This window comes from Dendroctonus ponderosae, unplaced genomic scaffold (genome assembly GCF_020466585.1).
Source record: "Dendroctonus ponderosae isolate FM_Combo_2020 unplaced genomic scaffold, Dpon_F_20191213v2 Dpon_F_20191213_1, whole genome shotgun sequence".
Taxonomy (NCBI): Eukaryota; Metazoa; Arthropoda; class Insecta; order Coleoptera; family Curculionidae; genus Dendroctonus; species Dendroctonus ponderosae.
Window position 1 is genome coordinate 62,547,497 of NW_026017110.1, and position 24,311 is coordinate 62,571,807.

At 34.7% G+C, this 24,311-nt stretch overlaps 1 protein-coding gene across 2 annotated transcripts in view; it reads left to right on the forward strand.

The window, feature by feature from the left end:
- LOC109541096 (fibroblast growth factor 3) overlaps positions 1 to 24,311 on the forward strand; it is a 46,759-nt gene that overhangs the window by 3,892 nt on the left and 18,556 nt on the right. Inside the window, exon 2 of one of the 2 annotated variants that reach the window (XM_048666407.1) lies at positions 295 to 815. In XM_048666407.1, coding sequence (XP_048522364.1) covers positions 578 to 815 — 238 coding nt within the window. In that variant the 5' untranslated portion in view covers positions 295 to 577. Of the gene's footprint in view, positions 1 to 190; positions 816 to 24,311 lie in introns of those variants that run through there. The other variant, XM_019909810.2, reaches the window with a different exon arrangement.

The following is a 24,311-nucleotide window of genomic DNA, read 5'->3' on the forward strand; positions in this document are numbered from 1 at the left end:
TTAGTTGTGGTGAAATAAGAGCACGCTTTATCAATCTGTCATAAAAGACGCGACAAAATTGTGCGTTTTTTAAAAGACGACTGACTGGGAAATGTTGAAGAAAATGAAAAAGATTTGGTGAATGCTAATGCTAATATAAGGGAGACCCAGAAAAGTGGTAGGAGTGTTATATAATGTTGTTGAGAGCGCGACAGTTCCGAGTCGAGCATGTTTGAGTTTGGAAGAAGCAGGGTCGGATAGAGCGTGGAAGAGAGCGGAAGAACGAGAAGGAAGACTGATCTGTATCGGTTTCAGGAGTGGAAGAGGACGGCGGTGCGGCCGTGCTAAGGACGTCGGATACGGAAGAAAAGGAGTGGTGCGTCGCGACGCTCTGGGTGGATGGTCGTTGGCGGGTGCGTCCTGTTAATCCTGCTGTTCTTCTTCGTGGCTTGTGGCGCGAGATCGCGGCAGTGGCAGTGCGTTCGCCGCCACAGCCGCACGGTGCTGTTGACGCTCAATTCGCGCGCCGTCCATCGGCCGCCATGCCGCCGATGTCGACACGACAGTGACAGTGACAGTGACGCACTATGTCCCAGTCATGGTGAAGGCGCTACTGCTGGGCCTACTGCTAATTGCCGCCCTCGCACGCGCCGCCCCCCCTACCAAGCCACCCCCGGAGAGGGAGGAGGACCCCGCCGCCCGCAGCGAGCGCTCCGCCAACTTATCTCACGTTACCGGCACCGCCAGGAAGATCAAAATGTTTATCAAAAATCGCCACCTTCAGCTTCTGCCGGGCGGCACCGTCAACGGTACCACCGACGACACCAGCCCTTACAGTGAGTCAAAAAATTCAATTCACTAACACTTAGCCCCCGGCGCCCGGTACCACCTCTACCACCCTTTCCCCACCCGGCCCCTTTCACAGCTTCCTTGCAAAACCAAAAACCACCCCGAAAATTTGCATCTCCACCCTAAAACTGCCATTCAAAAAAACAGCGAAATTTCGCAATTTTGCGGCGATTAAATAATACATCCTTGATAGATTACTAATCAGTTAACGCAATTCAAATCAGCCCATTGTCTTCAACCAAGTGGAATTCGAGCGAATTGAAACTAAAACAACCGTAGGCTGTTTCATCAAATCAAAGCTGGCTAGAGGAAAAAACCTCGAGAATATTTTTAGCCGCTATCACTCCTGTAATTTTTCAGGCAATTCTGTCGAAAAACCATTCTAATATAAATAAGCCGGTCATTTGAAATCGGTGCTTGCCAACAACGTGATTATCAAATTTATGTCACTCCAACGAAATTGTTTATTTCACTTAACAAGAACAAATGCCCAACGCGTTAAATCATAATCAACTTTCCGCACTTCAATTGGCCCGAGAGACAGTGGCCCAATTAAAAACCCAACTTATTTTAACTCAAAACGATTTTGGAAAGAAGCTTTTTATTTAATGGAGAAACAAAGTTAAAACGCGATCATCAAAATCGAGCCATCGCAAAGCATAACGAACTTCAATTTCTGAATGAACCATCCATCGTTCACTCGGAAGTGCCGTTATTTTAATTGTTTTACAATATTTACCGTCCTTTCCACTTTCGCGGCAGCAAATTATTTTATTCTGGTATAAATGGTGATAAAGTTGAAGTTTATATCCTCCATATGGACCATCGTGGCGAAAATGGTTAATCCAACACATCCAAATTGCAACTTCTGAATTTATTTCACGTGTTAATAATTCGCATTTCCCTTATATTCGCACAGTTAATACAATAAAATAAGCATTTACTAAGTGGTCTCTAGCACTCGCTGTAACTGGCCTTTGATTGCTATTTGTCTTGATTTCATAACTTAAACAATTACGTTTCAAAGCGCAATTGATGGACCATCACGTAGGCTTTATGACCAGTTTCAATTGCTTCCTTCACAAAAGCAATGTTCTTTTTGTAACGCGCCTCAAAGGTACATCAATGCGCTACAACTTCAGTTAGTTAAAATACGCATAATATTTGAATATTTTTCTTTGCAAGATACACTTAATACACCGCCACTGAGTTAAAAGAGCATAATTGTTTAGAGAGAATGACGTCAGATCAACTTGCACGGGCTCAGGTGCTAAAATAAGCGCAAAGCATAGCTACGCGGATACTAGAGTAGTATCTTTGGCATGTCTCTACGCTTAAGATAGACTAACGTGTAGTCTGATGGCTAACACAACTTTGTTTAGCTATTAACGAACGAACATCTTGATTGAAATGAGCAGATCCTTAATGCATTTTGCTTATAGCAACTAATCACTTAATTTATATCAATCAAAATGTTAGGAAACTTCGCAGCCCTATTAGCAACATAGTAACACCAGTGATAAAAATACGTTCGATTGAAAGATGGACAGTGACGGGTATTAGTAGGCGGTTCTAGTGTTCCCATTACAATACACTATTTCCTTTTACACCATTTCAAACATGGCTCATGAATTAGTGCTATTGATTTATTTATACACTAGTACAAGACATGTAGCAAATGAAAAATATATTCCACCGACAATGCTTTTTCTATAAATAATCCTTTGAGTATGTGTGTCAAATGCTATTAAAAGATGCCATTTAGAAGGCCTAACATCTATTTGAAAGAAAGTACACGAGAGTTCATATTATAAAGAAAAACCAAACTAATTCAAGACGTGTTAATCCTTTGCACTAATATGTTACTGCAAATCGTAGATACCAATTTATTGAGATCTAGGTGCAGAAACCCATAATGCATGTGATTAGGCCGAGCAATTCCAATATATCTGAGTGTCAGCGCGGTAAAAATTAAGATATCCAACTGCGGCCTGTTGGTTATTCCAGTTTATGGCACTTTGATTATTTTGCTGCAACGAGATATATTTTTTGGCTACCAATCTGGTAGCCGTTTTAACCGCAACAAGCTGTACATGAGAAAGATAAATTAATAGATTATCACATTTCTGCTAAACTAACCAAAACCAACAGAAAATCTTCTAACAATTCAAATAATCCACTCAGATTGGCAAACCTATGGGCGTTCAAAAATCGTAGAATTTCCAAATCTACACTTAAGTAAGTTGACTTTTACTTTCATCGCTAATTTTTTAGGACGCACGTAGACATTGATATTTTTATGGCTCTTATTTATAGGTTCACTGCTGGTCAAGTTCGTTAAACGACATAAATGAAATTAGCTTATTAAATTTATCAATTAATGTTTGTTCGTCGGGACTTGTCACTAACAAATTAAATTCGAGCTGTTGGATATTACATAATAGCGTTTTATGGTAAAATTCGCCGGTCTATTTCATGTAAATGATATTTTCTGACATAACAAAAGCGGGCAATTTAAAGCAAAAATTGCCGCCGTTGCAATCTCAATAAGAGCAAATTGGAAAGTAGAAATATTGCAAAAATTCTCGAAAAAGCGCTTATATCAGTTAAAGGGAGTTTCTAAACCGGAAAAAAATTGGCAAATTAAGCGCAATGAACAGATCATGTGACCAAACAAAAACATACAGTAAATTGTGTTCACCTAGATTTTTTTACTAACGAACAGTCGGAACAGTATCCATTGAGAGCACCCGTTTATTAAAGTTTATGACAGAAAGCAAGAACGACTGACTATCAATTCGGTTTCCAAGCAATCTATCTCTCACAGGAAAATCTGTGCTCTACTGACTTGTGATTTATGTGACATATATGCATACTTTGCTTGTTTATGCTAGGTCAGTGCTGCATTGTTTTTCAATGGGTAGAGGAGATATGGGTGACATTTTATTACACTCGGTAGTCAAATTAATGCTTGTTTGTATAATATCATATTTCAATATACACAATACCGGGGAGACTACGAAAATGCGATTAATAGATTGCTCGGAATGCGTGAAAGTTGCAGCAGTTCTTATAGAGTTCCAATTTTAGGCTTTAGTGTGAATATTTTAAGTTTGTTTCCAAGTAATGGAAAGATGCACTTCCGCGATTTTGGCACTTGACCAACACAATTACAAGTGGATATATTTATGGGTATTTTGGGAATTTTGCAAAAAGGGAAGTTACGGTGTGCTCATTTCGGCACATTTTAGATTGAAATGTCGCCTCGAAAAATGTTTTATATCCCTCGTAGATGTTTACCACTCGGCAATTAATAGGACAAGTTCAGTGGTGTCTACAACTAATGGCATATTAAAACGAATATGAATTATTCAAATTTTCTAGAAAATATTTGTAAACACTATAATTTTATTGGATTTGCCCATAAATGTATACCATTGAAATGAAGAAATCATCGATACCATTAATAAACAACAACACTACAAATTTAGTCATAATTCCGGTCTGGAAAATGGAGGTAAGCTGCTAATTTATTTCGGTTTAAATGGAAATTAGTCAACCTCCACGACTTCAACGTATAACGGTTATATGACAAAGTCATTTTGAAATTGTGTCAGAGATGCCTAATTAAACACCGGCTAATTTAAAGACATTGCGGTTTGTGCATTGCAACAGTCGGGTAGAAATATTGCAAATCATCTCAAAAATGAATCTGAACTAATCGAGCAACGCGAAGTTATTCATGACTTCGGATCGGTTTCAGTTCTGCGTCTAAAATTCTTTTGAGGTTTTTAAACCCACTCCTTTCAATTTTTTTATTACCAATCGTCCCCGCTTTCATTGGGCCCCTAATAAAAATGCCATGTTTCTATATCTTTTGACACGGAACGTGTAATGATATTTTGATAAGATGTTGAAAATGCCCCCCAAGATATTCTAGAACTTGTCGTCAAGTTTATTGTCGGTAATCATGCCTCAAACGATTAATAACGTTTTTTTTCAAGGGCTGCTTAACCGCTCTTCATACATACGGCACTATTAATCTGGCAGGTTATATAGGACAGATTCTGGAATCTTTCTAACAAGAACAGCGCATTCAAACAATTAATAAAGGGCTCAAGATAAATGAAATGCAGGAGGATTACAAGGTATGAGGTGTGGCGTTTAGGGCTAATGTGTGTCACACTGTGTCGCAAGACATTTTTTATTTCTACTAGTGCCACAGTATTTTAAATGATAAGGATCTTTTGGGGTGCTATAAAATTCGAGGCGCCGGCATCCGAAAAAAAGGCAAAAATGCCGGTGTTCAAGCCTATTTAATTATGTCAGTGAGGGCAGCCAACACCTCAAGCCGAAATTACAGAGTTAAAGTGAAAGATAATTTGGTCTCAAACGCGTCAACTTCAAGCTTAATACCCTTCTAGTTTTAATGTTGCCGTGTTATTATCTAGGTCTTTAATAATAACGTTTCAAAGGCAAACTTTTTTTCTTGCAACTTGCTAGCTGTTGATGATTTAACCTTTTGGGACGTTTCCATCTACGTAGAAATGAATATTTGGCAATTTTAAGAGAAAGCAGAACAAATCCCATAAAGTCTGGTTAATTACAGTTAAACATTATGTCGTAAATAGTTTTGTGATCAGCAAAGCAAATAAGGTAGGAATTCTCGAAATGTATTGTCATTTTGGGAAAAATTTCAAATATCTAATTAACATGTTAAGCAACAACAAAATACGTCAAATTATAATATTAACATGCAATTAACAAGTTATTTCCTCTGAGCTATAATGAGAGAATCGATGAAATTTAATTTTAATGGGCTTTAAATTTGTTGTGAAAATGTCGTTCGTTTGCCTAATAAACATTCTACACTAGAAACCTGATGAAGTGAAAACTGATGGTTTATTTCACATTGATTCCAGCCATTTATGTATATTTTCCTTTTGGCCCATCCATTATTTATAGCAAATATTTTTCTGAAGAGTAGCAAGAAACTATTGAATAATTCCTTGAAAGACTCACGTAATTAATTAGGATTTTTAATTTACTCCAACCGAAGTGCAGCGTATGCCATATTGTGCCTGGGGAAAATTGACGAACTATTCAATATTGCTTATCTATTTTTCCTGTCTAATAAATCGCTTAGCTGAGGTAAAAGTCTACATTCTTAGAATGTTTATTAACCATTTTTAGGCCAAATGTATTACAGGTGTTAAATTAATATGATTTTCGAGCTCCAGCCTGCATATGAAGAGGCCTTTAAGAGAAATCTGTTTTTATATAAAACCTAAATCAATATTGATGAAAGCCGCTTAATTATTTAGAGATGAAAGAACATCGTCGATTTTTCCAGCCCATAATTTAGATCGAGTTATTGGCGTCGAATATCAGAACAGATTTGTCGTTTCCATGCAATTATTTATTTATTTTACGATTTACCGTGAGGGTTAATAATTGGCAAAAGATATACTTAATTTAAGGTTTTTAAATGCTGTTTCTATACATACCATAACTATTAGATGACATTACAATATTTATGTTATGCATAAACAAACTTAAACCATCTGTAAATTTTTCATTTTTGACAAGCGAAAGTTTATTTTTTACTGTGTATCTTCTGGTATCTTATTCAGCAGGCCTTGCTTCTGAATGAGAGTGGAGCTAAACAGGCGCATATGATATAATAAGTAATTTATTTTTATTGTACTTTAATTACACAGGTGAGTGCAGTCTCTTGCTCCTTTTACACACATGTTCCGTTTACTTTTTGAACACGTTTCAAGCTTTCCGGCCCCACCTTGTCATAAACATGACTACTAAAACAATTGGCTTTTGGCATTCTATTTTATAAAAATATAGCTTTTTCTCTAATCTCATGGGCAATACGATAGTAAAATGTGGGTTTATATAATGATTCACTGGGCATTATGAAATGTGGAATAATTATTTTGGCGCCACTCGTTTTTATCTATTTATTAATTGACGTTAGTGAAACGATTTTTAATTAACCAGACACCAAAACACTAAGTAGTAGGTAATGTAAGCTAGAAAGCATTGTGATCGTTTCAGTGCATCATTTTGATGGGTTTCATCTCCACTCCATTGTCATTGCATGATTTAAATGTAGGCAAAAAATATTGAATCGTGAAGCTCAACGCTAAAACCCGAAAATAAAATCAGTAACGATGCGGCGAAAATCAATTTTTATTTATTTGAGCGGGTTACTTTCGAGTCGAAAGAAATTAAGATAAGATATCTTGGATTTTCTCATTATAAAAAGCTGACAACAGAAACAAGTCTGCATGCAATGACATGTGTTCCGAAGTTGGTATTATGTACTTCTGAAACCTCTTCTCTACCTGCGTTCCATTTCGTTCTGATCAACGAAGCATTTGATACTGCGGGTAAAGTTGTAATTTCGACCCAGCTACAGAAGCAATTTTACTCTCAGAAAGTCCCCAGCTGTATTTTCTAATTACGCTCCTTGTGAAGAAATGTAGCCGAAACTAAATCGCAGTACGTACTTCATAGCAGACTCTATTTCGGCCGGTCTTTCGCAATTTCGTATAAAAGTAAAGCAAGCGATTTTCATGCCACAATTTCCAAGAGGTGATTAGAAAACGGGCAAATGAATAGTTGAATTAATTGTTAATATTAAGCAGTTTTGAATGTCTCTAAAAACCGAGTTACAAAAGGGTCCTGCCCCGTGGCGGAATGAAAACGAGCCCCATGGTAAATGATATTCGTTTGATGGTTTAATCCCAAGACACATTAAATATTCTATTTGGATGTATCTGGCCGATATAAATATGTATAACTGGCATTGACGGGTTTCTTTGAGTTATTTATTTATTTATTTGAAGCAATTAATTAATCCCCTATATAGCGTCTTTCTTTCGCGAAACTAAATCTTTGGAATTTGCTCAATATGTGTGAAATGCCATTTCATAAAAGGCCCGGTCGACTGATATCTGATCAGAATACCAATAGCAAAACTAACAGAACAAAAATGGCATGTTTCCAGTATTTTAATAATTACGAGTAGACACTTACCAAGTTGAAGAGGAAGGAAAATTTCAATGTCATAAGCTGTTGAAATATTCAATGGAATCAAAACAAAAATGCTACAAAGCCATTATCTCTGTCAAGCAAAAGGCAACACTTTCTTGACATGACGGTATTTTTACAGTCTGTAGTCATTAGGTTGAAATATGACTAATCATATTAAATGGATGGCAACATAATAGAACAACATTGTTATTATTTGTGTAATCAATAATATAATTCCTTTGTCTGGGTCTGGATTGTGTTTGTATGAATTTTTTCAGGTGTTTTATACCTGCGAATATTAAAGGTTGCAAAAAACTTAAAACGCTATAGAAACTACATAATTTTATACCTTGAGTGTAATGATTAACATAAAAACTCTGAAATGATTTTTATTTTTTTTAGTTTATTTTTGGGTTTGCTACATTAAGCAATCTTAATTGGTCTTTCTTGAGTAGTACTACTCAGTTATATCATTGTCATGTGTTTCATCTAAGTACATGCTAAAAGTTTTAATGTATGCTAAAAGGAGATTTACGAGGAAATCCGGGTCACGGCCAGTTTTACATTTAAGTAGAACATTTTTAAATAATTCAGGAAACCCAAATCAAAATCATTAAGCAAAAAGTCCATAAACAAAACAAACTAATATATTCCTCCCTTTCAGTCTGCGCTCGGACTGTAGACTTTTATTAGCGATACAAATTATGGATCTTAACTTGTAAGCATATCAATACGGAGAGGTAGATGGGTTCGATGGAACTGCGATTTTGGGTATCAGCTTTTTTAGAGGCTTTGAGTGTCATTGCATCTGCCTAACCTACTTCTAATAAAAGATTTTCGAAAAGGCAAACATCTTTATTTGCTGATTCCCATCTTTGAACAAGCCGGCTTTACAAGGAAAATAACGCATTCACACACGATGCTATTTATTTTTGATAACTATTGTGTCCCAAATAAGTCAATATTAAATCCTTCACGATCCCATGACAAGTGCATCCCACTCGAAGGCGGCATTGGAACATAAATATCGTGATATCGTAATTATTGGGGATTTTTAAAGCGCTTATTTTTTTTATCCTATTTACATGTTTTCAATGCTTCTCTATTTTGTAAATCCTTCACTTCAGCGCTGGAAAATAGACCAATAGATTACGTGGAAGAAATAATATTAGCACGATATCCTGAATGACCTACGTGATATAAAAAACCAGAGTTGATAGAAAAAAATGAAACTGTTCTCCTTGATGTTTGTCGTACTATGTAATTTATTTTAATAGAGGCACATTAAAAAGTATAATAATAGGTTAGAAATCGTTATAAAGTTGTCTGCTTTTATGTGAAATATGTGGTTTATTTATAATAGCAGTAAGTTTTTGTAAAAATTATAGTTTTGATCAATTTAATACTGCCAGTTTCCCAATGGCAAAGGAATGACCACCAGAGTAGACGAGTTGAAATGCAAATAAATTCCTAACAAAATGATATGCTCTGCTTAATTTAATTCGTAGATAATTTTAGTTTTGACATAAAGTGCATAAATTTAAATTCAAGGAAGTGAAACAACGCATTTTCCTGATTCTGGATTAATCTCGTCTCGAATCTGGTACCCATCGAAATTCAGTCAGCACAGGTCGATAACCTATCTTATATATTATATATTACAATTAGTTACGCATTTGTTTCAAGATATCATCGCTTGTTGGTAACTCTATACAAAAGAAGCCACAAAATTAACGAAATCAAATATGTATCAAATTGTTTTTCACTACGTTGTGATCATTGTCTTGGGCTACCCATGTGGTCGTTCACAATGACAAGTCATAAACTAATGTTTGGGTCTCTCGCCTTACAGAGAAAACGATCAAATACATAGGCAACATGATGTTTACATAGCATTGAAGCTATTGTTTTTATATTGATACCATTCCAAGAAAGATATTAAAAAACTGTGTGAAAAATTCTTGTTTTTGAATAAGTTTGGGTAACAAAAGGGACACCACTTGTACATGCTTCAGAACTAGAAAAAGGCGGCTCAAATTGAAGGGAACAGCAGGATCATTAAACGAACATAAAAATCGTTTTGCAATGCGATGGCCGATTGAATGCTTTCTTCTATTCGATTCGAAAATACCGATAGAAAATTGACATTTAACAAGTTTTTATTCCTTCAAATAGATGCACGTAAAAGCATATTAACATATTTATCTGAAGTAGGTACAGTTACTTTTAGTAAAAAACTGTTTAAATGAATATAAATTGTGCAATGGATATAAACTAGTCCCAAAGTAATATTTCGACATATTAAATTGATAAGAGAAACATGGGCACCGGTTGACACCAAATTACCATTTACTATTGAATGATGGTTTGATATTCCCTGACTGATTGTTTTTATCCATGGGTGTTCCAGTCAAACTATTCGAAACTTTCTTCCTTCTCTTTTTAAATGTCTCCAGCCGCCCTTCCTACCTCTTATCGAAATTAAATTTTTTATTGTGACGTTTGAAATGTCGCTTACAAATTGGTACATTGTTCCAATTAAGAAGTTTGACCCATTTTTATCGGCTTACGAATGGCATAAATTAAAGACACGAAGGTTGGGTTGGGAATGGATGAATGGAATAAATAACCGTACAACTTGCGGTCTATTGCAAGCATTATCCACTGGTTAAGAAAGAAGTCATGGACATGGTCAAGCATTATCTCATTGTTGATTAATTAAAATCTATTAGTTGAGCAATTAAAATTTTTCAAAGACATCAATTGGGAGGACATGTAACTACCTGAGACCGCCAATTGATCATGTATGTGTCGTCTTTAAAATGAATTATCTTGTTCAAAAAGACAAAATCTTCTTCTGGCAATGAATAATTTATCATTAGTGGTTCCTAAAGCCGGAACAGTCTGTCCCTTACTAATTAAAAATTGTAAGTGCATATTTTAAAGAGGTAAAATGTTGAAACTGCACCGTTACCCAAAAGCAAATTATCATTATCAAAGAATTTACATTATGCTAATTATTTTGTAATAAAGTTAAGACTTTGGCAATCAATATTGATGTTTGAATACATTTTATTAATTTATTGATACGCACTCATTTGCTTAAAATCCATAAAAATATTTTCGCTCCAGCGAATAGTTTATGGCGCGAGATTCAATTTGATACTAATGAATAATCAATCGTCGCAAAGGTGTGAAATAATATAAATACTTTTTCAAGCATCAGCCTTAATGGATGTATTTGTTCATTTTGATAATTTGGCTTCGATTATTCAATAGGTACTTTTTAATGGCGAATATTTTATCGGATTGGATTTGTTCATTAACACTTTCGACTAAAAAAGTATGCCAGTCCCTTAATTGATTATCAAATGATTAATATAGTCGACACAAAGAAGTGTAAACTATTAAATTTGACATGTTTAATACTTATCTGAACGCCATAAATTTTTATATGATCCTATAAAAACATGAAATTGACATGCTTGATTGAATTAAATTTATTTCGTGTGTACTTAAGAATATCTAAGACGGAATTAGATTGGAGTACGTTCGGATTATTGTGACCTTTGAATTTTGAAATATTGATGTGACCTTCTTAAATAATCATCTTTACAAAGAGCCTCTAGTTCCAGTTGATTGAATATACTGACAGACGTATTCTGATTCCCAGCTCTAATAAACCCTTAGTGATTCAGCAAGTCGTTAATATATAGGGATTTTTGTGCTTAATTTATAAATTCAGTGGCTGCTGTTCACAATGTGTTACATAAGCCGATAACACCAAATTGTGTCAGGAACATAACGGTTATTTTATCATTTCCCTTTGATACGCAACACACGAGAGTATTATGATGATTAGTAAGCAAGCACTCGTGAAAAACATAATCTTATCACTCAACTCATTTGAAAATAATAATACAAGGGAACTCCAGATGCGTAGGTTTAAGTTAAATACACATAATATTAACGGAATTTAATAGTCTCGTTAAAATGCTCGTGATAAAATTTAAATTCAAATTGATCTATGTATCATTCCGTTTTGATCAAAGCTTGTTTTGGCTTCCGTCATCTTGGAATTAAACTGGAAGTCTAAAGAAAATCCTCCATGATCTGCATAACTGGCAACGATAATTGAGAAATTTATATCTAAATTTAATTATTTAATTTCAAGGTATCTTGTTCTTTGTGGTTGTAGGCAATAAAAATTCATTAGAGAAATCCCATTCACTAATAAACGCGTTTCGGACGAGGTCTAAGTAAAATAACAAAAATCGTTTTATAATACATCTTCACCTAAAAACTATCGCGCATTGGAAACTCCGCTTTTTTTTTAACAGCGGCAATTAATTATAATATCATCAAAGGGACTTAACAGGCGCATAAAAATTGACTTCACTTCCATAAAGAACAAGATTATCATTGAAAACAATAAATTACTCCGCGCGGTGGCTCGCAATGAAATAGAATAGCTTAATCTACTCCAAAAATTAACATTAAGGCGTTAAGGAAGCAATTTTTAAGATTGAGTCAGCAGGATCATTTTTTGGGCATCCTTATTTACGTGCCGCTTTACACCATTAAACTGTTCATCTAACAACATATTTAAATGTTGTTCCAACGACTGTAATTTTTTTTATTGAATTAAAAAAGTTACATTTTCAAACTGCTCAGCCATCGTGAGATCGAGACCAACTTGAAACTGTACAATTCATGTCTGCAAAACAGACTATCTGAAGTCAAGAATACGATGTTGATTAAATCAAGTGTGCTGACACGAAAAAGTTTTAATTAAAATTTACGAACAGTTTTGTTAATTAAAATAAATAGAGAAAGTGCCACTGGTTTGCGTGCCAGTGTCAAATAATGTGGGCAAGGCAAATGGTTTTTGAGATAACAATGCATCATAAAAGTATGGCAATCCTGGTATGGTTCTGGGTAAAATGGTAAATTTTACTAGAGCTGATCAAAGCTTAGATTGTATGTAGTATGTAATATATAATACGGGTTCAATGGTCTTAAACTGCTTATTGTATTTCACTTGACAAACTAATTTGGGACATTTGATAATAACTTCGAAATTGGATTATGCAACTGAAATCATTGAGTAAAGGAACTTGAATACTGCAGCAAAGACTTTGTTGCCGAAATTTAACCAGCCAAACCATTAATGAAGAAAGAAACGGTCTCTAGTCATGAATTCGTCGAGTTCCAGTTTTTTTTGTCAGTTGAAGACACAGTAACAGAAAGTCAAGTGCAACGATCCTCCACAAATGATGCATTCTAACGTTGCCTTACAAATATAAACAAAATTAATGAAATAAAAAGTGCCTCACGTTTCTTAATTAAAGGCCCATTCCAAATGTTGGCAGCCAGAATTTATAAACGTATAAATCAATGGTGTGCGAGTTAAGTAGCCAGTATTACTCCAGGTCTGTGTTTACATTAGGACGAAAAGAATGCAGAAAGGAAGAGATTGAAATTGATTTGAAACAAAAGGGAACAAACAAAGTAAGGTATATAATTTAGGAGGTCTGCGTTTTAGCAGCTAATTTATATAATTCTCGAGACTGCACAAGAACCGACTTGATGAGGATGCTTGTTTTATGTCTGTGGTAGGTAAACAAGCCCGTTTATTCTTCCGACTAATAGCACATTTCTATACAGTTTCATCAAACATCGGCAGCAGAAAAGGCTTAACGAAATTACATCCCTGGTCCTCGTCAATAAATTCCTTTTTTCTCATGATCATGAAGACAGTAATGAATATAATCTGAAGCTTTTCATAGAATATCTGCGGTAGGGAGGATTAGGAGGAAACTGAATAAGCTTCAAAATTAAGTGGCAGTGAAGGAGAATTAAAAAATGAAAACCGTATATGCATTTAAAGAGGTATATCTTTCACGTTGGATATAATTACGGCTTTCAGCGAGCTCTTTAATTGATTGTAAGCAAGTGGGTGAAGAAAAATTTATCTTTGCTGGTAATTAAGCACCTCAAAATTGAGAAAAAGAGTAAAAGATCGTCGAAACAGGTTCTCGAAAAGAATACATGGATGACTTGAAGGAAGTGTCCGATCCGATGTAATGTATTTTGGGCGTCAGCGGCTTCATAAAATATACCCCACAAAGTTACGGAAACCAGTAATATTCGAAATGATTAAGCGATAACGATCGCGATTTGCTTCGTGAAAAAACATATTTTTAGTATGCCCCGTCAATTTTGATAACTTCATTTAAGCGAACGCAAATTTTAATGATTTTGTTTGGTACCTCGGTTGCCCGATGATTCATATAGAATTTTAATATAATAACGATCACTTTTTCGTTTTATATGGTAATTTTTATCAAACGCTATTGTTTAAAAACTTTATTATTTTGATCGCTATTGTTATTCTGATCATGACCAATTGATTTTGAAAAGTCTACGTAAATAACGAAAACCGCATATGACCTCAAACATTTTGACCTGCTCTTTGCAAGGCAAAATGTCTGAAACATTTCACACAAACAAGGACACTTTAATAGCTCCTTTGACTTACCCAGAAGCATATAATTGTCTAAGTATACATATTGTCTAAACGTGCTTATATCGGTTTGCTTGTATATTTCAAAACGCTTCCAATTGATTTAAATTATCCGATAACCTAGTTGCAAATGGAAATTAATGATTTATTATAATTAAGCGAGACTTAGTAGTTTTCAAATCTAAACCTCTGAGCAGTAATAGATAAAAGCAACAAGGCCATACCTACAGAAACTTTTCTTAAAGTCGATGTTAATATTCCAAATACTAAAGTCATGGTCCCCCAGGTGTTACGCCACTGTTTCAGCCACACAATTAATTTTCACGAGTGTTTGAGCTTTGGATCAGAACTTTTCAGCAGTCCTATTATTCAGTCCATCGACTATTATAACTGTAGGAAGAGCCACGAAATTAAGTGTCTTCAAAGTTAATTAATTGCGTATCGCAACAATGGAACCACATTGTTGCGAATTTACCATATATTCATCACCCTGTAATGGTATTTCTGACGTGTTAACTCTTTCAAAAACTGAATAGTAATTCTACCGATCGTTGGAAGACTGAATTGGGTTCTGAAGGATATTTGATCGATTGCCAGTACGGACAATGTGAATTCAGAGTGAAATCATTTCGAAATCGGCCAGACTTTTCATTATCGAACTCTCACATGTGCTTAGTTGTCTGGATCGGCATTAGGAGTGAAAACAAAAACTTAAAACGTACCTACATGCTACAAGTCATGCCGATATGCACCTGAATTTGATCCCGCAATCACACACTTATCTTAGATCTTGTATATGATTTTGTGGATCCTGATTAAAGACAATCTTGTCTCGTCTGGTCTGGTGTACATTTGTTATAGTCATGAAAGAAACGAACAATTGGAAAACCTTTGGTGGCAATGTCAAGCACTGAAAGGAAATACTCATTTAGAAAACAACGGACGATTGAAAAAAATTGAGTGAGAGCAGACATCGAATAAAAACGGCAAATATTGAAAATTTTATAACACTGATAAAGTGATGCAAAGTAGTCTGTCACCAGCAAGTGTTAAGTTACCAAGTGGCGATAATGAGATACAACTTCACTTAATAGACTGACTGATGACCCAGCAAGGTACCACCGCAAGTAGGTTCGCATTACATTGTTGTCGGATGTTAACTATTTCTAAGGAACCAGTTTGTCCTCCAATCAATAGCTGACTTGTAGGGGTTGTTAAATTTAAGAAAACTTCAAATGTAACTCAAGACCAATCCCAATTGAGGTCACCAATTCAAAGTATAAACATCAATGTATTATTATCTAGTTCAAAATCATTCCCATGCGTGAATCAACTGGCTTGTTTGATTTTCTCTTCATTTAAAAGTTGGGGACCCAAATTTCCTCAAAATCTACCAAGTTGATCTGTTGATCTTTTGATAACCGACAAGGAACAGTGATAATATGGCATCACTGCCGTTCAAGCGGCAATGTTTCGGAATCGAACAAGAAAAGAGAGTCCACGTGTTTAGCCTGTCAATTAGGCCACTAAAAGACTTGGCTAAAATTTGCCACAAAAAATTGACTCCTCCTTTATACACGTCTTTTTGGTCGCCTGGCGAAAGGACCGCTTAAGGTACGTCTGAGGCCTGAAGTTGTAATAGTTTGAAACACACTAGGCTGATTAATTTTGGTTCTAACATATTTTATGAAATTTAACATAGTACATTATAAAAAATATTCTCCGATAAAAAGCCTAAACCCAAAAATCACAATTTAGAGTCCACAGCAATCCCCTAAGTATACTTCGTTTTTATTTTCATAAAACCACTTCTGAAAGCTTGAGTCGGTCCACGAAAGCCTACATATGGTCTTATTAAAACTTTTGGCAACGCAAAGAACATTTCAAGTTTGCTGAGATGAAGATTAGCTGTAAAATATTATGGCTGATAGTTATCCGAGCTAAATTGGTTTGAAGGAAAACGACTATACGCAGAGAGAAGGTAAAAGTCAAGCAGAATCCGGAAATAAAATTTCCTTTTATGACGCGTGACTGAAGCAACTAAATCTTAGTTTATTCAATGACGCTAAAAATTATGTTGAAATGCACTCAGTAAATAACTCATCAGGGCGGTAGCTAAAGGATGTGAAAAGCGCTGTCTTTATTGTATAATTACGTACAAAAAACGGAAAGTTTCATAAAGGCTTGACCCACAACACGTTCATTGCATATTTTTGTAGATGAGGAGTTCAACAAAATATTCCAAGAAGCCTTTAATTAATTGTGAAATCAGTGATAGAGATAATCGAATTATTATCATTATGGGAATTAATGCTTCGAAGCAATCTTTCCTTCAATCCTCTTCTGTCGTAAGTTCATTTTTCATAATGCAAATTCTCATAATAGTTCAAGAGAAATATAATCCCTCAGAAGCTGAGATAGCTAATCGAAGCTATCGTATTGAACAGAATTTCTATCAGAGTAATGGGTTTGCCACTATTAAAGGTACTACCATCGTTTAGGCTTTTAACTATAAAACAATGCTATCGAAGAAATGTAAAACAAAGATTAATTTGTGTGTAAGGTGTAAGTTATCTTCAACCGTAAAAAGGCTACCCACGTCCCTACCTTACTGTGATAACATAAACTTTAGATTTATTGAGTCAAAGAAGCACTGTTTAACTCAAATACGTTCTACTCGGGTTTACAGCGAAGCTAGGACTACCGTTGATTTCATTAGCATTCTAATTTTAGTTTGTTTCAAGTAAGTTGAATACAAAATTAAGAACGAGAACTTGCAAATTATATTTTAGGATTCAATTAAAAACCATTCGGCCCTGTTATTTATATATTTAGCTAATTTGTGAAATATAAGTCATAAATACGTCGGATTTTCACATAAATAAACGGCGGTTAATTGCAAATTAAGATAAACATAGGCAATTGATGATTATGCTTTTTATAGGGTAATATTTGTATCAACATATTCATAAAAAATTCAGATTATAAATCGAAAAATTAATTTTTAGTCGCACATTAAGTGAGCGCAATAAAGTTTTCCTTGATTTAATTCAATATAGATATGTTTGACTTGTGTTATTCGAGAGCCAGAAACTTAATTGTTCCTTCGTCTCTCTAGCTCCCATTCTTGCTATAACAATTTAAACGTACCCCAAATTTAAACAGCCTCTTTCAGAAAACAGGAGCAATTTCAGTTCTTAATGAAATGCCATTAATGCTGTAATAGATGCCAAATTATGTAATTAGCGCCTATACATAAGTAAGCTGATACACAATTACCACCAGCAAGCAGCGACTTAAAAGAAAACAAACAGCTTGCCAACAAGTAATCATTGAAATTAATATTCGTATGTAACATGTTGATAACAGTTACCGGGAATACATGTGCATTCAGCATAATTGTTTTCGGCTGAGTAACCTTTTGCTATTATAAATCAGACATTGCAAATAACTCAAAACACTTATCAGTAGGGCGCATATCAACCTTAAAAAAATGAATGCAAAAATTGAATTTAAACCTAGCTGTGTTAGTTTGGGTTAGTGAAATTTCATGTTCCGAGTAAGTAAGTATATTCAACCAAGTTGTCTTTGTATTAACACTTGACAATGTGGAAGCTCATTTATATGCGTGATGCAACTGCAAAGTTATAAGTTTAACTTGTTCTCAAGAGGCGCATGCAGCTGAAATGGGTCAAACCAAACTAGCATCAGCATAACTAGAGTTAGCAGAGGTTAATAAATTCGCAAAAATTTTCTTCGAGTTACGTGGATAGACTGAAAGCTTGGCACAGATTCACAAATTCTAAAAAATAATCGCACAATAAATATCTACTGCCCTGTCATGTCAACAATAAATTGTGTTGAAAAACATTCTATGTAACTCCACAAACTTTCAGTTGCATATAAAACGAATAATGGGGTTTGAGATGAAAATTTATATAGCGGTTTAGCAGTACATATGAAATAGTTATAGTTGAGCAACAGCTTTCAATTGTACATACATAAAAGCAAATGTGCTCGGAAACATGATTTGAAGTATCCAAAACGATTGTAACTACCCGTACGTTTCGATTTGGTTTCACGCAATTGACCTGTATCATTTCTCTAAAAATAATGTGCCCTACTGATTCAAGGCATTTAACTGGCTGATTAACCGTTTAAAATTACATGATCTGACAGACTATTTGGACTACTATAATATTTAAGACTTGCAACAAGTGATTAAATAGGTAACTAGAGTAGCTCGACTAATATGCGTTCTGGACTCTGAGCAAGAATAAATTTCTCCTCACAAATCTGGGACATAGGTAATTTGCATTCAGAGGGTCATTAGACCCGTGGATTGTTTAGCTATGTTTTATATATTTATTTAAAGGCCTACAAAAAACTAAAGTTCGGAGAATGCTATTTTGAAATTGGTGAGCGACGAAGTGACTACTGTTATGCAAGGCTCAATCAGCGAACTACTTATACTAGAACTAATAAATACGCTATGTAGCGAAATTTAAATCAATTTGTCAGTTTTTCACGGCACGTGTACGTTATCACAGCAGACTTAACTCGGTATTTGGAAAAGAGCTGTACCGAAATCTCAAAGGAGGGATAAAAGTCAAAACATCATCCTCCGAGAAAGATGTAGTCCGGGTTGGGACTGTATAAATAAGCGCATATGCATTTGTGGAAAGGACCGCAAATCCATTTTCCTAATACCCTAAGTGGAATAGCTTATTTAGGAAAGAATTTCCCGGGAGATTCGGAAATAAATTCCCGCCTTAAATATTTATATTTTGGCGAGCGAAAGGCTTCTTTTCTTCTTTGACAGTTATTGCCCTAATACATAGTCTGCTTTGAATTATTGTCGGTTTTTGCCGTTTATTCTGGTCCTTCACAGACATTCTCCTCTCTACTCGACTACGAAAAGAATGTATTTCTAAACAGTTACAAGTAGCAAAGTTACTTACTTAAATTACTGGGCATGTGGCACGTTTAATTTTTTAACCGAATAAGGCCCAATTGTGACCATTTAGTCAAAAATGTCACCTACAGACATAAGTGTTTGTCGTCTATTCAAGGTAATTTGTCTGGATTGGATCATTTTTTTGTTAGATTAACAATTTTAGCTTATCTTAGTAGGGCACTGCAATAGTAGACCATGAGATAAGTGTAAGATAGACGCCTGTAGTAATATTTTTATTGTCCGCAATTATTTACGCGTTACGCCATAAACAGCGATAGATATTCCTTCTGAAGCATTTTAATCTGTAACTGATAAATCAACCAGCTTTAATAAGTTTTGAATGGCGACGATAATAATCCAGTAATTAGACACAAAATATACGGGAAAAACTGAGAAGTATGTAAATGAATTTTCCCTGAATTTCAAGGAATTTTAATGGGCGTTAATTCGGCAGTTAATTTGAAGAAATCTGCATTTGAAAGGAATTCTCCTAATTTATCTTGTCAGTTTGTTCTCGATTTAAAACTACCTTTATAAGGCGATGTTATTAATTCACACTTTGGGAAAAATGTTAGGAAAGTAAATATTTGCGCTATCTAATCTCCACATCAAGCCGTATTGTTTATGTTACTAGAATTTTGTCTAAACAAAAATAATCACGCAGGTCCAAAATAATTTGCTAAAAAAATTCCACGTTATGTGCATAGCAAATAGTATGGAAGGTAAATGACCTGCTATCTACACTTTGATAAACATTATAATGATCTTCATTTTACGCGTGCCGTGACTTTTATGTAATACAGCGATAAAAAAAAATTAAGGACGATGCCAACAGATCACAGATTAATTTCTCATCATTCTTAGGCTTTCATCAAGTCTGCCAAAATTTGATACCGTTTGCCATGCTAATGCTAAAGGTGTGCAACCTATTTTTACTCAGTACATAACAATACGCAGTACTCGTTCACTTTAAATCATTTTTAATTAACTGAATAGAAACTGTTTCACCTGAAATGGACTTACGGAGCTCAGAAGGATGGACTTTAGGATTTTCTAACTGCTTTTTGGTCTTCAATCATTCAGTTATCCTGTTTAACATATAGCCTGCAAATGTCTTTTGATAAGCAAGCGTATAGACGGATAGTCTTCCGCAAATATACTTATAATGTTTTTCAAGCGTTATGTGATAACCCAAAATTCTTACGCCACTCCATCTTCCATATCACCATTTAGTTAATTTTAAATCAAATATTTTATGCAATAATGTGTTGCAATATATAACTGTTAAATACGAAAATTGAATTAAGAAGCCATTGTCTATTTTAAGTTAAATAAAGCAGTAAAACCCATTGATTTTTATCGGCAAATAAATTTTATTATCATTAAATTCATAAATATAATTAATATTTTCGAAATTTGTGTGTGGTCCAGATTTTTTATCTATTTTATGTGTATTTATTTATAAATCGAAGGCAACAAATAGTGATGGCAGAATATTTTATCTATAGAGGGCATTTCATTGTTCCGCGTTTACAAATGAATGAATTATGTTATGCATAATAATGTTTATAGACATTTGGTGCCATATTATGAATTTCTTCACCGTTACTTAAACTGTAACAGGAAGTAAGAAAATTTATATTTGACATTATGAACCCGATTGATTTATTTTGCGATTGTTGTTAAATACATAAGCAAAGCCTTGTAGATCTAATTAGGCATTACTATTTATATGTTTAATTTGGAGATGTCATTCTCACTTCGTGCCAGTTGATATCGATGCGGTCCTCCGAAATCTGTCATAAACTCATAACGTTTGTTTGGTAGATGATGAAATTCACATTAATATGAGATGTTTGGATTTTTATTAGCACATTTTCAACTTGATTTGCCACGATTCCTTCCCATGCGTAGCTTTTATGGCATTCGATAGCATTGAGATTCACATGGAAGTTAAAAAATAAACCATTTATGAAAAAGCAGCTGCTCTAAGGCGGCTAATTGTCCACTGAACATAACTAGAAGCCAAATATTTCAATACGAAATTGTCATAGACTGTAGGTAATTGCCAACCACAAGTTGGCGTGCTTAGGTAACATAAAAAAGTAAAATAAATTCGATCGCCTATTACAGCACTAATTAATGTTATGGACCGGCCTATTCATAGTGACATATATCACATTTAAAATGATAATTTGACCTATTCAAATGTAAATAGCCAGAGGTCTAACCTAAATAAATAGTGGGCAATTAATATCCTTTTTTATGTTTTCAAACCTCCAACGAGGCCTTAATGAATTTCTTCCTAAAGAGGCTCTAAATTGAAAACGTTTAACGTTTTGACAAGACACGACTGGGACCCCATTTTATAATTTTTATTGTCCCATACAGTTTAAATCACAGTTTATATTTAAGGTAGCAGAGATGTGGATAGATCCTTAACATGGATTTAACTTAATCTAATTAGTAGTATTTTATATCGCAAACTAATATATCTTTTTAAGGCACGTGATTACGTGATTTGATTCAGTTTGAGGGACGGAATTTCATTGGCAGTCAAATAATATAGGTAGTTGTTTCAAGTCATCATTCAGGTGCATTTATTGAGTATTTGTAGACGTTAATATAAATACGATATAATAAGATAATGATGCAATAAATAAAGCATGTAAATCTCTTAATTCTGTACTGATTAAGTAGTAATTTCGGTAAGAGAGTGACTTTGCAATGAGAGCGCTTCAAAATAGAGTTAATTTATAATGTGGTATTTTTGCAAATTTCTGTGCCGTTAGGTGCAGCACAAGGTCGTTTAAAAATGTGACACTGGAAATAAATTCGAAAATTCATTTTAATAGTGTCATCGATAAATAAAGCGTCAAAATTAGAAATATTTGTGTGCAGTGGCAAACATTGAAAGTTAAGCAAGTTCTGACACATATTTAAGTTTTCAGGGGCACAGTGTACAATAATTATGTATTTTTTGGCAAGGTAGAACTTTCTATTGTTATTTTTAAACTCGATACATGTATTTACGTATAACATTGTCCCCGAGAAAAAATTGCAGGTAGTGATTTCTGTATTTGTCAAGGTGATATTTATCAATCTGAACGTGATTTCAGCTGGATATGAATATAAGCTTTTATTAATTAAGCAGTTACGGAAAATTGTAAATCAAGTGGTGAAATCTGGATCATAAAAGTTAAATCCCGATTTGCTGTAAATGGAGCAATAAAATCGTAGAAAATTGTTTGTTCCAGTGTTGTATAATCGACGCTTAATTAACACAATCATCGAATAGTTTTTTTGTAGATTGGGAAAGTAATTAAAACAGACCGACAAAACAGAGCAATCGAAAATAGCCGATGATCTTTGGTTACAGCTGATTTTTGGAGAACAATGTGCGTTGCGTTGTTACTGCTGTCGAAATTTATACAATTCTAACAGTGAAATAGAACTTGACAAATCACACTGAGCCAACGTATTATGTATGAAATTTGGGACAGGAGATTTTTGCCAAGACATCGCTTATGCAAGCCAAATGATACAGCAGGGGGATAGTGCGGGAATTTCACTGTGAGCAGCAATGCTTATAGTAAAAGTAACAGATATGGCCTTTTTATTGTATGATCTCCCTCTTGTTTATTCATGATTTGAAACGATTAATATAATAAAGCGAAAATTTACAAAGCATACGTGAGTCGAGTCGCGTATGTTTCGGTTTTGCACACTCTAAAACCTACGCGAACCAGTGACGTTCGACAGGGGTCGGTTTAAGCGACGCTTGGTTATTTTTATGATTTTTTTTCTCTGACGTTCAAGTAGTTTTATCTTTGATAGCTAAGGTAATATAAGCAAAACTACTTTGGTGATTGAGAAACAGCTAAAATTAGTAATTGTTCAACCGGGTCACTGACTTTTTTCAAATGTCGAGCGGGATTTTTTCGCATTCGTCCAGAAGCCCGACTCCATCGCTCCATAGCTATTCTAAGGAGATTCTAACTCAACCCAGGGCAAATCTAATATTAACGTATCAATCAAAATTCGCCCTGAGCGGTTAAATGTGTCTTAGTCTCGTACATCCGGAACCTGAGAAGATTTATATCACGAATTATGTGTTCAATAAAAATATATTGCTGCTATAAAAAGCAAAAATGCGAGTGACAATAAAGCTTAGCAGCTTAACAAGCCGCAGATTTGTTTAGAGTTGACAGGTTGGGTAACAGGAACAGTTCTATAACGCTATAGAAACGGCCGAATATTCTATAAATAGCTCCAACTCATTATTTATGCATTACGATTTAAAATTAGCATTAACTGAAAGTCGCGTGGAAATCGTCTGTGTTGTGTCTGAGCGGAAAATGACCGATTAAATTCCGTTAGTTACCTCTCCAGGGAATCACCCTGAATCATCTTTGATCCATATATTATATATCTCTACTGGTATCATGATCATTTATATAATATGATATATAATATGATACCAGTAGAGATACTGAGAGTACTCAACCTGGATGAAAATATTTATAAATGCATGGATGACTTAAAAGTTACTAATTGTCAATTGATAGCAGTGATTTGGAAGTACTGAACAAAACCCAACAAAACAGCTTCTGAGAATACTTGTCGCAAATAGGATCGAAACGTCAGATAGAATTGGACCACGACCTAGAAAGCTGGAAATAATTGCTTTGTATCCAAACATTCGCCGTCAAAACCTACATTCTTCGGTCATAAAAAGCAATTGGATTTTTCGCTACTCTTAATGTAAACCGCTCAATCAAGGATAACTATCGTTTTTTCCGGATGCTTCCATTTAGGGTACCTATCCACTGAATGGATGAACTAACTAATCAATTGATTGAAACTAATGGGTTTTTCGGGTTTTTAGGCCGTCGTTCGGTAGAATTTCTTCCTGACGTTTCGCAAGCACGAGTGGCTTGCATCTTCAGA